The sequence below is a fragment of the Mesocricetus auratus genome, unplaced genomic scaffold (assembly GCF_017639785.1).
Source record: "Mesocricetus auratus isolate SY011 unplaced genomic scaffold, BCM_Maur_2.0 Super-Scaffold_100015, whole genome shotgun sequence".
Classification (NCBI taxonomy): domain Eukaryota; kingdom Metazoa; phylum Chordata; class Mammalia; order Rodentia; family Cricetidae; genus Mesocricetus; species Mesocricetus auratus.
The window spans coordinates 63,125,193-63,141,265 of record NW_024429198.1 but is presented as its reverse complement, the minus strand read 5'-3'; the positions used below and the strand labels follow the sequence as shown (position 1 = coordinate 63,141,265).

Sequence of the window (16,073 nt, the reverse complement as noted above, 5' to 3'; positions counted from 1 at the left end):
TTGGTTGCATTAATGCACATATATACACACACGTGTGGTACATGTGCATATGCATTTATGTTCAGATTGATTTGCACATGTATACACACACGTGTGGTACACATGTATATGTACTTATGTTCAGATTGATATGCACATGTATACACACACGTGTGGTATATGTGCATATGTACTTATGTTCAGATTGATATGCACATGTATACACACACGTGTGGTACATATGCATATGTACATACGTTCAGATTGATATGCACATGTATACACACACACGTGTGCTACATCTACACACGTACTTACGTTCAGGTTGGCATTCTTTGCTCATGCCGTAAGAACAATTCAGGGATAATTTTTAAAAACTGTATGTAAAAAGCTCAGAACTGCCCAGCACCTGTGTGATGTAGATGAAAATCTGGTGTTTGGTGTTTGGCCGTGAGTGTAATGTCCTGCAGCTGAAGCAGTTGTGAGACATCTCAGTGCAGCTGGGCGACCCTCCTGCCTCTGCCTCCCACGTGCTGGGACAGGCGTGTGCCGTCACACTCTCTGGCTTGGTAGGCTACTTTTGAAATCATTACACTTTTTTTTTATTGTTTCATGCCCTTTTGTTGTGAAGTTCAAAACAAAACAAGAACAAAACCAACTTCAGTTGGTGACACACTGTTTGTTGACCCAAGATTGGATTCTTCCCCTTAGTCCCATACTGTTTGTACTGGAGTATTACAAAAATGACTGTCAGTCCCGCCAGGCGCACGCCTTTAATCCCAGCACGGAAGGCAGAGGCGGGTCTCTGTGAGTTCCAGGCAAGCCAGATCTACATACCAAGATCCAGGACAGCCAGGGCTATGTAGTGAGGCCCTGTCTCAAGAGAAAAAAAAGAGTCCTTTGCACAGTCTATGCTGGTCTATTAGGGGAAAGAGGTGACCCAGAAGCCTGAGACTGTCCCCACAATCAGTGACACTGGGCCCGGGAGCTCTCCATGGTGGTGTCTGTTGAGAGTGCTCCAAGGTGGGAAATGCTGGAGTATATTGTACGAAGAGTGAACCAGCACTGCATCTGATGTGATTAGCTGCCATTCAGCCTTCAGACGAGTAAATTAGAATAGTGACAAAACTCAGGAGATAATATAAGAAAGAATAAGGTGGCCCCATTGGCATTTCCTAGAGAATTTCAGAAAGTATGAGTGAACCGTGTTTTAAATTTGGCTTAAAGTAACTGGTCATAGTTTTTGGTCTGAGAAGATGGTTCAGTAGTTCTGTGAGCTTGTTGTCCTAGCAGAGAACCTGCGTTCAATTCCCAGAACTCATGTCAGCAGCTCACAACCACCTTTAACCCTTATCCAGGGTGTTGGCGCCCTCTTCTGGCCTCATGGGCACCTGCACTCATGTGGACCTATACACTCACACACACACACACACACACACACAGAGGGGGGGAGAAACACACACATGTTCAAGCATGCATGCAAATTAAAAATACATCTTTAGCCGGGCGGTGGTGGCGCACGCCTTTAATCCCAGCACTCGGGAGGCAGAGGCAGGCGGATCTCTGTGAGTTCGAGGCCAGGCTGGACCGATAGCCTCCAAAACAATACAGAGAAACCCTGTTTCGTAAAAACCAAAAAAAAAAAAAAAATCTTTAACATAAGAGCTATTATTTCCTCCTAGTATGTATAATAAGTAAAATATTTTGGCCATGTCTATTGAATCGTTTTCTGTATAGCTTTGTGCTCAAATGTTATACTAATATTTACAAATCTTTGTTTTTCTTTTTAAAATTAATTAGAATGCCAGAAACAGAGTCAAATTCTTTGTCAAGAAAACTCAGCAAGTTTGGGTCCATAAGTTACAAGCATCGATACAGGTAAATGATATCTCCCCCACACACACACCTACACCTCGGGATTTGTGCATGTAAATAAGTTTTTAATTCAGTTACCCACATACAGGCATAATGAGAGATGCGGGTTCCCCCTCCCCACCGGCAGTGGCAGCGTACTGTATAAATAAATCTTTCTCGACAGAAATGACTTTCCAGTTTCAAATGTGTTTAACGTCTCCATTGGCTATGTAAAGTTATGAGCTTTTTAGAGCACAGTAGAAGTTGTTGCATTCAGGATTTCATTTTGCTGTGAGGATCAGTTATTTCCCATTTTCTTCTGTGATGATGAAACAAGGCAGATACTCCGGATTATAACCGACTGGTTGTGATGTTTGAGTATTGATCCCACGCTGAATGGTTTATATTACGCATCAAAGCATGCTTTTTCATGCCTCAGTTGCATACATATAGAACCTGCTTATAGTAGCGCTAGCCTTATATCGACCTTGCTGGGCGTGTTTTCATTGCTCAGCACTTCCTGTTACTTCAGTTACCCATCACAGTCTTCCGTGATGTTATCTGCACTGAGGAAACTGAGGCCTGGGGACACCAAGGGACTTTCCCCTAGAGAGCAGCAAAGTGGGATCCGTGGCCCCGTGGCCTGTGCTTTTCCTTACTAACAGACTCAGCTCGTGGAGGGAAAACTTGACCACCATGCAGCTCGCCGCCTGCTTTTTCTGACACCTGCGATAAAAGTGGGAGTGAGCCCTGTATTTTGAAAAGGCATTTGTTTGGCCTCAGTTCCTCTCCATTCCGTGGAGAGCCGTGACGTTTCAGGGATGCTGCCAGGGCCTCACATAGGCAAAGACTCAGCTCCAACCACTCTGCCATCAGAGAGGGGCGGCGTTCCTTAGGCAGAGAAGCGGGCCACCAGGCTCCACGAAGCCAAGCATGGTGCAGAAATGCCGCCTAGGAGACGACTCCATCAGCTGGTTAGGGACAGCACTGGATGAAGCGCTTCTGCGGGAGACGGGAAAGAAGGTCATGTCTGCAGGGCTGCAGGAGGCCAGATTTTAATTCCTCTCTTTTAATGATCTGCTTCAGAGTCTTAAATCTGAGAAGAGGAGGCAGTCCTTAAGAGTGATCAATGGTAGATGTCCAGTGCTTCCTGTGAACATGATATCTAGTAGAGTGTTTGCTCGTTTGGTGACAGAAAGGAAACGATTATTTATTCTAGGCACTTTCTATTTTGTGTGAAGGTTTTTTGCTGATGTGTAAATGTTTAGCCTTCAGATTTTCAGAGTTCTTCCTTAGATGAGAATGGAATTATGAGATACTTAAGAGGATAGTTATATACTGTTACACTCAGAAGAACAGGCAATACCCAGAATTTGTGCTGTTTTCCCAATCATAACATTGCCAAGGCTAGAGAGAAAATACTTAAATCTGTCTCCTTGTCAACGGACTGCAGCTAATGGAGAGGCATCTGTCTTCTTAGCGTTTAGATGATTAAAATTATAATCATGCTGTTTAATATACACCGGAGTCAGCTGGCTTCTGCAAATACAGCCATACCTGATTTCTCAAGTTTATTGAAATGCAAATATTGTGGCTACTGGGAATTATTATTAGAAATTATATTTATTGGATTTTGCATATTAAATATATATTTTTCCAAGAAAGCAATTAAAGATAACCTTTGCAGAATTGGATGTTCTGCTAAATCTGATTTCACGGCTAATGTTAAGTGCCTACTAAATCTTAATGAAACACAAATCTATTTATTTGTGTGTAAGAAGCACTAACTTCATGCCACCTGTGGGAAAGAGGCATTTCATCTGTCTGGTCCCAGGTCAGGCAAGACAGGTCTCTGATGGTCACTAATGTAGACTGTTTAGTGATAAGAGTTGGCAAACTAGCTTCCTTTTCATTGGTGTCACATATCACATGCCTGCCTTTTTTATAAAGTAATCTAGAGATACCCTGAAATGAAGTAGATCGGGAGCACAATAGTCACTTCTTGCAGGGCATGTGACATGGCAGCAAAGGAGCTGTGTCCCAGGCTGTAGTGTGTGAGTGTTGGTGTGTGTGAGCATGCATGTGTGCATGTGTGTGTGAGCATATGTGCTTGCGTGTGATTGCGTGTATGTGCATATGTGTATGTGTGCATCATGAGTGTGTGCATTTGTGAATGCATGAGTGTGTGCATGTGTGCATGTGTGTGCATGTGTGTGTGATTGCGTGTATGTGTATGTGTGCATCATGAGTATGTACATTTGTGCATTCATGCGCATGCACGCGAGCGTGTGTGTGTGTGTGTGTGTGTGTGTGTGTGTGTGTGTGTTTGCAGGGGCTCTTATGTATGTACGGAGAGGAAGACAGCTTTCCAGTCTTTCTCTTTTCTGTCTTAGGACTTGCTGAACACCAGGGTCATTCTAACAACTTTCAGGAAAGCTAGTTATGATTTAAGGAGGAAAAAAAACCAAACATTTTAAGTGATGTGAGACAATCAGGTTTCAAAACTAAGTTGGTCAGAGGGCTGAGCTGAAGTGTGAGTCTTTGACTCTCTTGTTTTTATTTTGAGGGACCGGTAATCTGAAATGGAGACTGATGAAGTCTTTGATTAAGTATTTTGTTACATATTAATATCTCCTTATTGGAGTCCCGTGAAAGTGAGCCTTTCCTATTAACTGTTGCTAAGCTCCTTGAAAGAATGGGTGGCGGGAGCCTCACAGAAGGCCCGAGAAGCAGGCGTCCTCGTCCTCTTCGTAGGATTGAAGCATCGGAGCTCTCAAATTTCACGAGGTGTGGAGAGACCCAGCTCTCAGGGGTAGCCTGGCTGGTGTCAGGTGCTTTCCCAAGCACTGTTTATTTGGCGGCCCACCAAAGAGGTATCGTGTCCTCAATTACAGGCCAGAAACTGGAGCCCTCCCCCGGGACAGTCATTAAGCTAAGGACCCTTAAGCAGCAAATCTGCTGTCGGATGCCGGGCAGCTTTCCCCTGTCCTGTCCCTCTCCTTTCCTGATGCTCAAGGGTGGTGGCTTTGCCAACCAGAGTAGAGAAGATGCATGTGCCAGGGGGCGAGGAGGCGTGGGTATGAGGACTCTCGTGAGTGCGTGCCCACGACTTGAAACCAGAGAGGAAGAGCATGCGTAATACAGCACAGTGTAATACAGCACAGTGTAATACAGAGGATGAGAGGGGGCTGCGGAGACCTTTAAAACGAACCAACAAACGAGCCCCCAAAAGGCTAGGAAAAAGGCAGGTCTGAGCTTTCCACGAGGCTTGGAATTTCACATTAAACTGCTAAATGTTCTGTTCTCCGTGCCTGCCGACTGCTCTGTGCTGGCCAGATGGGGAGTCTGAACCCCGTTCTAGACTTGGAACTTGTATAGCCTGTAGTAGATTAGTTGATGTTTCTGGACCTTAGTGTTATTAATCTTGGGAAGTAATTTTCTTATTACTTTGTTCCTGAGAGAGAGAGAGAGAAACTATGAGGAAAATTGAATAATGAAGTATAATTTCATTATAAAATGTCCCCTGGTCTGCACATTTAGTTATATTTTTATGACAGATGTTTTTTTTTTCCTCTGTGAAGTGAGGTGCACACCACCCAAGCCTTTTTGACGTTGGAGAAAGTCTGGAGTAGGCAGACCTGAACGTTGTTACACATATTCACTTGGAAGGCACACCTCAGGGACCAACTTCCTCCCACTAGGCCCTGCCTTTTAGCAGTCTATTGGTCGGTAAACTGACCGATGGATTAACCCATTGCTGAGACTGTTAACTTCACAAGCTAGTCACCTCTCATTTTGGCTACTGGCTGGAGCCAAACCTTCAACGTATAAGCTGTGTGTGTGTGTGTGTGTGTGTGTGTGTGTGTGTGCGTGTGAGAGAGAGAGGGGGGGTGGGGGAGAGAGAGAGAGAGAGAGAGAGAGAGAGAGAGAGAGAGAGAGAGAGAGAGAGAGAGAGAGAGAGAGAGAGAGAGAGATTGATTTTAACCAGAATGCCTGCTCAGGGAAGGAAGAGCTTGGCTCCAGACCCTCACATGATCGCTAGAGAAGCCAGTCCCGACTACGGCCATACCACCCTGAACACGCCTGATTTCCTCTGCTCTCTGAAGCTAAGCAGGGTCGGGCCTGGTTAGTACTCAGTACTTGGATGGGAGAATTAAGTCCCCTGTGGGCTTCTAGGTCTGCTTTCCGTCTTTCCGGACACGTGGTTTGTTAAGTGAGCGGATTAAACAAATAGCTGATTTTGCCAGGGCTGAGAAACAAGATCACACTCGTCTGTTTCGGGGGATGCCGCGCAACGTGCCGTGTGAGCGCAGCACGGGCCAGGCTAGTAAGATGACCGCCCTTGCGTAGTCTCGGGATGGGCTAAGATGACCGCCCTTGCGTAGTCTCGGGATGGGCTAGTAAGATGACTGCCCTTGCGTAGTCTCGGGATGGGCTAGTAAGATGACTGTCCTTGCATAGTCGACCACCATGGCTTCTCTAAGTGTTTAGTTAGTTCTGGGCTCCCAGGCCATCTGCAACCTTTGTTCCTAGCCCGTCCTGCCTAAACATAAACCCAAGTTTTGATAAATTTCCCCTTCCTGCCAGTCCCTCAGTGAGCTCTTCTTTTTATCTGATGTGAGTCCAACCCTTAGGTCAGTGCTACTTTCCTGGTCTGTAGTATAATGGGCATCAATAAGAATGTTGGCATGCTTATGTTCTGTGGCATCTGGGCTCCTCCTCCTCCCCCTCCTCCTCCCCCTCCTCCTCCTCCCCCTCCTCTCTCTCCTGCCCCTCCTCTCTCTCCCTCCTCCTCCTCTCCCTCCTCCTCCTCTCCCTCCTCCTCCTCTCCCTCCTCCCCCTCTTTCTCCTTCCTCCTCTTCTTCTTGATAATTCCACTGTACTGTTGTTGTTTTTTAATTCTTTGGCCCTATGGTTTTACTTTTGCTAATCAGAATGTCGCATTTTCAAGTGGCAGGACAGCTTTGCAAATGAGCCGAGATCTTTCTATCCAACTCCCCCGGCCCAATCAGAACGTGGTGAGAAGTCGAAGCAAGACGTACCCCAAGAGGGTAGCGCAAACTCAACCGGCTGGTAAGTAGTCAACCCCAGGGCGTCCGAATGATTGAGCAGCTTATTTTAGGCTGGTGTGTAAAATGTGCTCAGGTGGTGACGACAGTTACGGAATCTTCTTAGTTTTATGTATTATAATTTGAGTGTACAGTGTGCGTATGTGTATGCTAACATTTGTGTCCATGTATGTGTACACACATGGCAGTGCGTATATGGAGGTTGGGTCTCCCTTGGGTGTTGGTTTTCACTTTCTCTCTTGTTAGGGACAGAGTCCCCTTTTGGTTGTTCAGAGCTGCATATGCCGAGCTAGCAGGCCCGTGAGCTTCTGGGGATTGTTCTGGCTCTGCCTTCCGTGTTTCTGCAGGAACACGGTGATTGAAAGTGCACGATCGCTCCCTCCCTGCTGTTTCACTTAGGACAAGGGGGGGGGGGTTGGAACTCAGGTGCTCACACTTGTACTGCAGATGCCCAGCCACTCAGCCCCTCCCTAACTCTAGTCTCTTTGTTTCTAACTCTAGAAATTTTACTTTGACTCTGGAAAGTTTCGAACAATCCGTCATTACTATTACCTAATATTTTTGTTATTTTTCCGTAATTTGGAGGAGCCAGGGACTCATATATCCCAGCCTGGCCTGGACGATGTAGACAAGGCTGGCTTTGAACTCCTGATATTCTCTCTCCACCACCCAAGTGCTGGGATTCCATGTGTGGTCACCACACCTGGATAGTAATCAGGGATTAGCATGACTTCCCTGATGGCTATACTTTGTTTTTGGAGTAGTGTTAAGTGAGTCATTTCCTAATTTAGTGGATGTGAGATTGAACCAAAATAACCTTTAATGAAAGTTTTTTTTAATAAGAAAGCATTGTTGAAATGGTTGTATGGAACCCAGAACAGCCTTTTACAATTATGGCTATTCCTAATTTTTATCATGAAACATAAATAGAAGCAGATAAAAACCATACGTGCATTCATATGTGATCATGGGTATCTGTACACATATGAAGTTTACCTGGGCTGTCAATGCTCCAAATTCTCACCATCTCATGTCAGTCAGAGCAGATCCTCGTTTAGCTCACTGAAACCCACTGAAACTCATAAAAATTGTCATAAAAGATAGTTATTTACTGCTCACTGTAACCTCGTTGCTTGCACACCCCTTTTCTGAGCAAGCTGGTTTATGGAGTGCGTGTTTAATGTTGTGTGAACAGATGATGGTATGTGCTCTTTCTGTCGGCTTTATGTGCCGGACACCGAAATGCTTCTTTCTAGTCTGCCTATTCGTTCCCATGCTTACCAGTTTTTCTATTTTCGTGGACAATGGTGGACATTGTGCCATTTAGATTTTTTATTGCCGATACATAGTATTTTTTTAATAAAGCCACCCAATCAGTCAATTTTAATGTTTCGTGCTCAGAGCTCACAGGATTTTCTTGCAAAACACCTCTCTGGGCGTCGTCCGGTCCTCTCTGGGCATCGTCCGGTCCTCTCGGGGCATCATCGGTCCTCTCTGGGCATCGTCTGGTCCTCTCCGGGCCCTTACAGGTGCAGCACCTCCTTTAAGCCGCATGGTAACCCTGGAAGGAGGGCACAGGAAAAAAAAATATTTACATTTTATAGTGGAGGAAGACATGGTCCTAGGAGCTATAAGGAGGTGGGGGCTTTCTGTTTAGGGATAGGATCCCTTTTCTTCTGGGTCTCTCTTCTGTATTCTTTGAAATGCATTGTCAATAATAAGAATCAGCATCTGGCCATAGTGTGAGAACTGGTGCCACCAGGTTACCTTCCTGCCTTCCTTTCCTTTCCTGTCCTTCTCCCCTCACCCCCTGCTCAATTCCTTCCTTCTAAGGCAGAGCCTGTCCTTATAGCCCTGGCTGTCCTGGAACTCGGTATGTCCACCAGGCTGGCCTCCATCTCACAGAGATCTCCCTGGACCCGCCCGTCAAATGCTGGGATCAAAAGGCGTTTCCCACCAAGCCCAACAGGAGGTATCATTTGGCATTCACTTCTTCATTCTAGCCTCACATTAAAAGCCCATGGAGGAAGTGAGTGAGTTCGTTGTAAGATTCCTGAATGTAGGAATGACATCTGATTTACCACTTCTAAGGTCATTTTAATCTGTCCGACTTCGGGTTTCCTCTTCCCATTGGTCTTGGAGACACAGTGCGTTTTGGCGATTCTGTAGTGGCAAAAGTAAATTGCAGCAGATTTAAATTTGCAGTAGAGCACCTTTCTCTAACTCGCACGTCACTGAGAAGGGCCTAGCATCCCGGGAACAGTTGGGTCGAGATTACTGTGGAGCAGATCTGCCGTGCACAGGTTTTACTGCTCCTTGTGAGTTCAGTGAGACATGGAACACACTGAGGCAGTCACACAAAATGGATGTATTACTACTTACGGAGCGAGGGGCAAAAGAAGCCTAAAAGCCCCCGTGAGCTGGGGACATGTCTCCAGGCTTAGCAATGCTCCATGGGGCACGTAGAATCTTAACTTGAGTTGGTGTCACTCCTGCCACACCCGAGGGACTCCAAAAACAGCACAACTCTGTATTCTGTGATCAGATGGTCACATAGGGCACCGAGCTAAAGCTTTGACAGGCATTTATCATGAGAGAAGACAAGGAAATCCCAGGCTGCCCCGGGAAGGATCTCTAACTCAGGATGTCACCTTCCCTGGGAGGCACAGGAATAAGGGCTGGGTGTGTCAGACCATTCCAGCTTAGGACATTTCCCACACATTCTACAGCCAAGGAGAACCGGGTCAGCTAAGGTCACCCAGAGACTGCTCCTGCAAGCACATAGTAATTCGGTTAAGTCGGTGTCATAAGCATGCACTTCTAGTCTTCTAACGGCTGGTCTCAGGTTGTGTTTTAACAATGCGCTATCTTTTTATTCGAGTAATGTAAATCCCGTTGAGCTAGTCATCCCCTGCTTAAGCTCAATAAGCAAACTTTCCACTCTGTTGTACTTCTGAAACATCATGAACATAAACACCATCTCCTTCCCATCTTCATGTCCTTTCATGTTTCTTTTTGTCATTATTTTTAACTCACCGAGTCTAACTAATGCTACACATATGCATATAGGTGTGGGATAACACCGCCCCCAACGCATGTGTGCAAGGGCAGCTTTCCAATGCCCTCCCCCCAGCATGTGTGCAAGGGCAGCTTTCCAATGCCCTCCCCCCAGCATGTGTGCAAGGGCAGCTTTCCAATGCCCTCCCCCCCAGCATGTGTGCAAGGGCAGCTTTCCAATGCCCTTCACCCCCAGCATGAGTGCAAGGGCAGCTTTCCAATGCCCTCCCCCCCCAGCATGTGTGCAAGGGCAGCTTTCCAATGCCCTTCACCCCCCAGCATGTGTGCAAGGGCAGCTTTCCAATGCCCTTCACCCCTCAGCATGTGTGCAAGGGCAGCTTTCCAATGCCCTCCACGCCCCCCAGCATGTGTGCAAGGGCAGCTTTCCAATGCCCTCCCCCCAGCATGTGTGCAAGGGCAGCTTTCCAATGACCGCACTCCTGTGGAAGGAGTGTGGTGGCTGGGTCCTAAGTTGAAGCAAATATTTGAAGGGAACCCTCTACCCTCAGTGATCACTGTGTGCTTTCCTCTCCAACCCCCACCCCCAGACCCTGTGGAGGAGGCCATCCCTGTGAAGCCACTCTGAAAGAGACTGAGCAGGGGGGATCAACAACGAGGCTTCCTGGAATCCCTGCTGCCCAGAGAGTCCACCTGGCCAGCCTGTGCCCCCACCCCCTGCACACACACACACACACACACACACACACACACACACACACACACACACACACACACGGTTTCCCCAGAGCAGCCTTTCACTCGGGTCTCTGTTGCTAGGACACAGTCCTCGCTAACAGGTCAGGAAAGAAACAGTAGTTCTCATTTGTTAACATTTGTTTTTTTTTTAAACTAGGCTATGGATATAGTGTAGTTTAAAGTGTATCAAGTCCTGGATTTTATCCCTAGAGCTGGAAGAAGAAGAAGAAAAAAACTTAAATTGTACTGACTAAAAGGAAACAAGGTATTACCTTGCTGTAGTTATTTAAACTATTTGAAAAATTTGGTCATTAAAATGGCGGGGGCTGATTCTTACTTTTGCAGTCTTGGGGATTGAACCCAGGACTGCAAGCTTTACCACTGAACTACAGCCCCAGGATTGTTTCTTTTCATTTTGGGAGACTGGAGAGATGGCTCAGCAGTTAGGAGTAACTTGCTGCTCTCCCAGAGGAACTGAGTTTGGTTTCCAGCACCCATGTCAGGTGACTCACAACCAGCTCCAAGGCCACATGCAAACATACACACCTACAGATAATTAAAACTTAATAATAATATAAATCCATTATAAATTAAAATTTTGTCTTTGTCTTGAGTCAGGGTCCTGGTAAATTGTTCATGGGTAGTCTTGGACTGCCCTACTAGACCAGACTTAACAGTATTTAAAATAGGGACTATGGGGTTTTTTGTTTGTTTGTTTGTTTGTTTTTGGAGGGAGGGGCACTTTGGGGTTCTTTTGGTTGTTGTTTGTTTTTTTAGGACTCGCCCTGTATCTGGCAGAAGTGGAGTTATAGTTTAGAGAAGACATAGTTTCCTTTTTTACTCTAATAAAGCCAACTACTATTTTTTATAGGCCGAATCCTCTTAATATGATCACAAATAAGTTTTGAGATCTACAGTTTTGGAACCACCAGCACGTGTTCTCGCCTCTCGTTTCACAGCTTTGTATCAGTGACAAGCGACACTCGACTGAGCCGGTTGTTGCTAGTCTGTGCTTTAGCTTCTGGGCACTTTTTACTTTAGAAGGCATTCCTGCATTCCTTTGGAAGAGAAACGGTTCAGTCTGAGTACATGGCTTGCCCCTCTTAGGCCGCACCCCAGCTCTCTGTGAGTCTAAAGAGCCTTGGACTCACCTCTAAGTCAGGAATAATACATGTCTGGTAGCTTAAAGGTCATTGTGTTTGGAATCTGCCAAGCACAGGCCTTGGCACCTCTGTGAGGAAGTACATTCCAGAGTCAAGATTCTGCACCCTGCAGCCCACGGTCCCACCCAGAGGAGTTCAGTGCCAGGGCAGGCAGCCAGAGCATTCCAAAAACCAGAGCTGCCTCGGTGGCGAGAGCCCCAGTGTGTGGAGAGGAAGGGAGGTAGCGGGCAGGAAATACGCATGTTTGCACAGCCCTGTCTCTGATAAGGTCTTGGCAGCTCAGGCAGGTGAGCTCCTGCGAGAAGTATCTGCTGTTACGCAGGCCATAAGGACAGAATATTTAGCTAGAATCCAGAATTAGCTGTAAAGGAAGTAGTGGTGAAGCCAGCTGCGCTGGGATTACCTGGGGAGACATTTAATTTCTTAGAAACGTCCCACTGAAGGACACAGGAGTTGCAGTATCGTCCAGATCACAGAGAGCAAGACAGTGATTAGGAGCACTTGCTGCTCTTGCAGGGCCTGGGGTTTGAGTCCCTGTATCTGCGCTGCGGTTTGTAACCTGTGCCTGATTCTAATTGTAGGGGACCCGATGCCCTCTTCTGGCCTCTCTGGACACCTGGCATGAACACGGTACACACACATACATGCAGGCAAATATTCATACACATAAAAGTTTTTTTTTGAAGCAAGACAGTGTCATTACTCTTCAGGTTGTGTGGAAGGGGCCATGGACACCACGGCCCAAAGGACATGAGGATTGTTGGGCTGAGCGTGCAAGCAGACAGCTACTGCCGAGGCCACGGCAGCAGGATAAATCCATCATGCGCTCACGATTCTTCCAGTGTTGTAGGAAGCACGAAGCCTGGATATTTATGTGTACTTTTTGGCATTTAAAATATTAGTAATCGATTTCATTTAGAGGGGAAAAAAACTATGTGCTAAATCTGAGTGACAGATTTGCTGTGTAGACTGCCTTTTTGGGGACCCCTGGTTGGAAGAGTTAGGGTAACTGGTTTTTACCTACCCCATGGCTATGAGATGATGCCTCCACCTGTCTTGGGGCATCCAATGGGCTTCTCTGGTAGCCCCTGGGAGAATCATATTCCCTCCCAGTACTCCATCGCTTGTGGGGAGCACTTGGTTCTTAGTAGGTCGGTCAGCCAATACAGGGAAAGATGTTGCCATAGCTCTGGGCCACTGCAAATGATTTGCCTGCAGGTAGCTGGCTGGCATGTCTCTTGGAGACATGAGGTAGGTCCAGCCAGAACCGTAGATCCGGGGAGAACTTTGGATGCAGCCAAGAAGAGTTTCACCTACTGCAGTGTAGCTGTGGACCGCGGGAGAGGCAAAGCGAAGAGAGAGACATTCACTGGGCGCCTGCTCTGGCCATGCACTGCGTTAGATGTGGGTCAGCAGGAGCCCAGCGCAGTGGGTGGCCATCAGATCTTTTGTGGCAAGGCAGAGAATAAAAGGAAGCTGTGCGAGTAGGGTATCCATCGATCCGAGGTGTATCATTGACTCACCTGGTAAATACAAGAAGTCAGACCTGGTTAATCTGCATTTAGCCTCAGAGGTCCATGTGATTAAGTGTTTAGTATTTTAAAGGCACATAACTACCTCAAGCCTCAGTTTCTTCATCTGGCAAGTGGGGATATTAACCCTGCCTCCTGGGTTATTGCCCTGGAGATGATGTTTCAAACAGGTTGAACATCTTAGTGTGCTTTGCTGGGGGCTTGGTACACTTTAGTTTCCTTCTGAAGTCCACCCTTCAGTGTTTGAATTATACTTACGATGCGGTCATACAAAGGATAATATGGCTGTTATGGGGCCATGGGAGGTGGCCAGTGGGGGATGGGGCAATGGGGGGGGCGTTTGCGTACAATGCATGGGGATGGAGAAGGAAACCGGGGACTTTCATGTCACTGAACAAGAGTCAACGTTAACAGAATGTAAAGGAAGAGGGCAGTTCAAGACACACTCTGGGTGCTTTTTCCCCCTTTGTTTTTTGAGATAGGGTTCTAGGCTGGCCATGAACTCATAGTCTTCCTGCCTTAGCCCCTCAAGGTCTGGGATGAACATGATCAGGCATTGTCCTCCTTACTGGCTTCCTGCTTTTTAGAGTAGCCTTTAGTCCAAATTGATTTCTTGGTGGCAAGAAAACACTGTTAAGTTTAACATCTTTACACTCTCATAAGTTCAGCAATGCAAAACATTCACCGTGTTGTGTAGACAGTTCTCTACAACAGTTTTCTCTTGTAACACCGAACCTTGGTTCTCACAAACACTCCCTCCCGCCAACTGCCTTTCTGCTCTCTCTCACACCCCCCCTTCAAACGCTCATTGTTCTCTCCCTGTAGGGATTTCCTATGACTGAATTGGAAAGTAGCTTCTTGGAAGGCATTTGTAACAGGGGCCCATCGGACAGTTTTCAAGTTCCCATAATTGATCATATCTGTGCCTGGGTGGCTTCCCTGATTGAAGGAATTAGATGTTAGTCCTACTGGGTGCATTTTCACACCAAACAGACAACAGAAAGAGAACATACCAAGACAGGATGAAGCCAAAGGCTGCACAGAGGGGAGACAACATTGTTGAACAAACAGGACACGGAAACACCAGGGCTTTGGATGAAGAGATTCTTCGTAAGCTCTGCAGCTTCACCTGTCTGATATGAGCAGGCTGGGTTCCAGGCACATTGTAACTACCTTAAATACCCAGCAGTCGGGAACTGACCTAGGAATGTGCACTGTGTCCAGTACTATGTGTCTGTCAAAGGAAATCCGAGAACAGGCTTTGAACTTGTGTTGGTACAATTCTAAAGCTCCACGATACTTGCCATGAAAGGGCCAGGCTCTACAAGGCACCCACTAGGGGAAGAGAATGTTAATGAGTAACGCTTTACTGTCACTCCTGTGTGCTTGGTTCCATACCTGAGCTCTGCGGATGGCGGTGTCCCACTCATTTCTTTCAGAGGATGCTATGACCGTGAGTGTTTAGGTTAGAAAGTGGGAGCTGGGGCTTGTCTGGGAACCACAGAGCAAACATGGCTATAGTAAGTATATGAAATGATCTCCGGGATACAGCATAAGCAAGGAATGGGGGAGGGAACAGGGTATGAAAACGGAAAATCATGGGTGGGGCATATGTGTGCAGATGCACATGCAGGCGCGGCATGTTACACGCTAGTGATAGTTGTGGCCTTCAAAGGGGAAGCGATTCTGAGCAAATGGAGAATGGAAGATCGGTTTTATTTGCCCCCTTCCCCCCCAATGTTGTAGTTTTTAAAAGTCTGTGGTTAATTGTCAAATTATGCTGGGAAAATGGTTTCAAACACACATTCATTTTTTTTCCAGTAGCGATAGTCCTTGAAAGGCTCTGAGCTGAAGACACTGGTATCATTTTAGGAAGCATACAGTGTGATTTGTAGAGCAAGTAATGGGACATACCTGATCGAGCTTAGAAAGCTCCACGTCAGGGTTATCTCCAGTGTCCAGAAGCCAACGGAAAGGAGAGAGGACAAAGGAGGACAAAGCCTGTTGGACTCAAAGAGGGGAGGCAGAGTTACTGAGCAAGGAGGAATCAGGACTCTGGATCCAGGCATCCACAAGCCCCCTCGGGCTACAAGCTTAATGACCTTCCGTCTACAACAAGAGCAGAGAGAGTTTTCAGAGGGTGCAGCGAGACGCTTCGGTGCCTGTGCACACTAGCCCAGTGTTAGAGGGGATTGCAGACGGGACCTCTCAGTCCAGAGGAGGAAGAGTCGTGAGCACACAGAGTCCGTGCAGGAGCCGAAGTGGGGCAGGTGAGGAACCAGGACCCAGGGGAGCTGAAGTCATTGCTTAGAGTAGCTGGTCCTTTAAAGCTCGGAGGATGCCTGGGTCAAGATCACTTGGGGCTAGGGACTGGAAAAGTGAGAGGAAGGAGACGGGAAAAGGTGAGGAGGACGTGATAGCCCTCACACCTGTCAGGGTTTGCATGCTTGCTTATGTTTATGTTCTCTGGTCAGCCAAGGACAGGAAAGGGAAGAAATGGGTGTTAGTTCTCTTCCCGGGGCACTAGGACAAAGTGTTCTGAACACAAGCTGCTATGTGGTGACTGTGCAGACGGTGTCTAGAAAATTAGCCCAGTGCTAGCTTTGTTTTGGACAGCATGTGATTTGGCCTCTTCTTTTTCAATGTGACAACTTGGAAGTAGATCGTCTCCTGGGATAATGTTCAAATCCCGGTCTCTGTGTTGTCTTCAGCCTGACTGTAAG

At 46.9% G+C, this 16,073-nt stretch overlaps 1 protein-coding gene and 1 long non-coding RNA gene across 4 annotated transcripts in view; one reads left to right on the top strand and one right to left on the bottom strand.

Annotated features, from left to right (window-relative positions):
• Epb41l4a (erythrocyte membrane protein band 4.1 like 4A) overlaps positions 1-16,073 on the top strand; it is a 192,189-nt gene that overhangs the window by 133,347 nt on the left and 42,769 nt on the right. For all 3 annotated transcript variants that reach the window (XM_040758055.1, XM_040758052.1, XM_040758054.1), the window contains 2 exons: positions 1,780-1,857; positions 6,785-6,906. In XM_040758055.1, the coding sequence (XP_040613989.1) occupies positions 1,780-1,857; positions 6,785-6,906 (200 nt within the window). The remainder of the gene's footprint in view (positions 1-1,779; positions 1,858-6,784; positions 6,907-16,073) is intronic.
• LOC121144386 lies at positions 8,227-9,547 on the bottom strand. The gene is made up of 3 exons (XR_005881743.1): positions 9,285-9,547; positions 8,984-9,065; positions 8,227-8,463 (listed from the first exon to the last, which is right to left on the bottom strand). It is a non-coding gene; the product is annotated as an uncharacterized LOC121144386 (long non-coding RNA).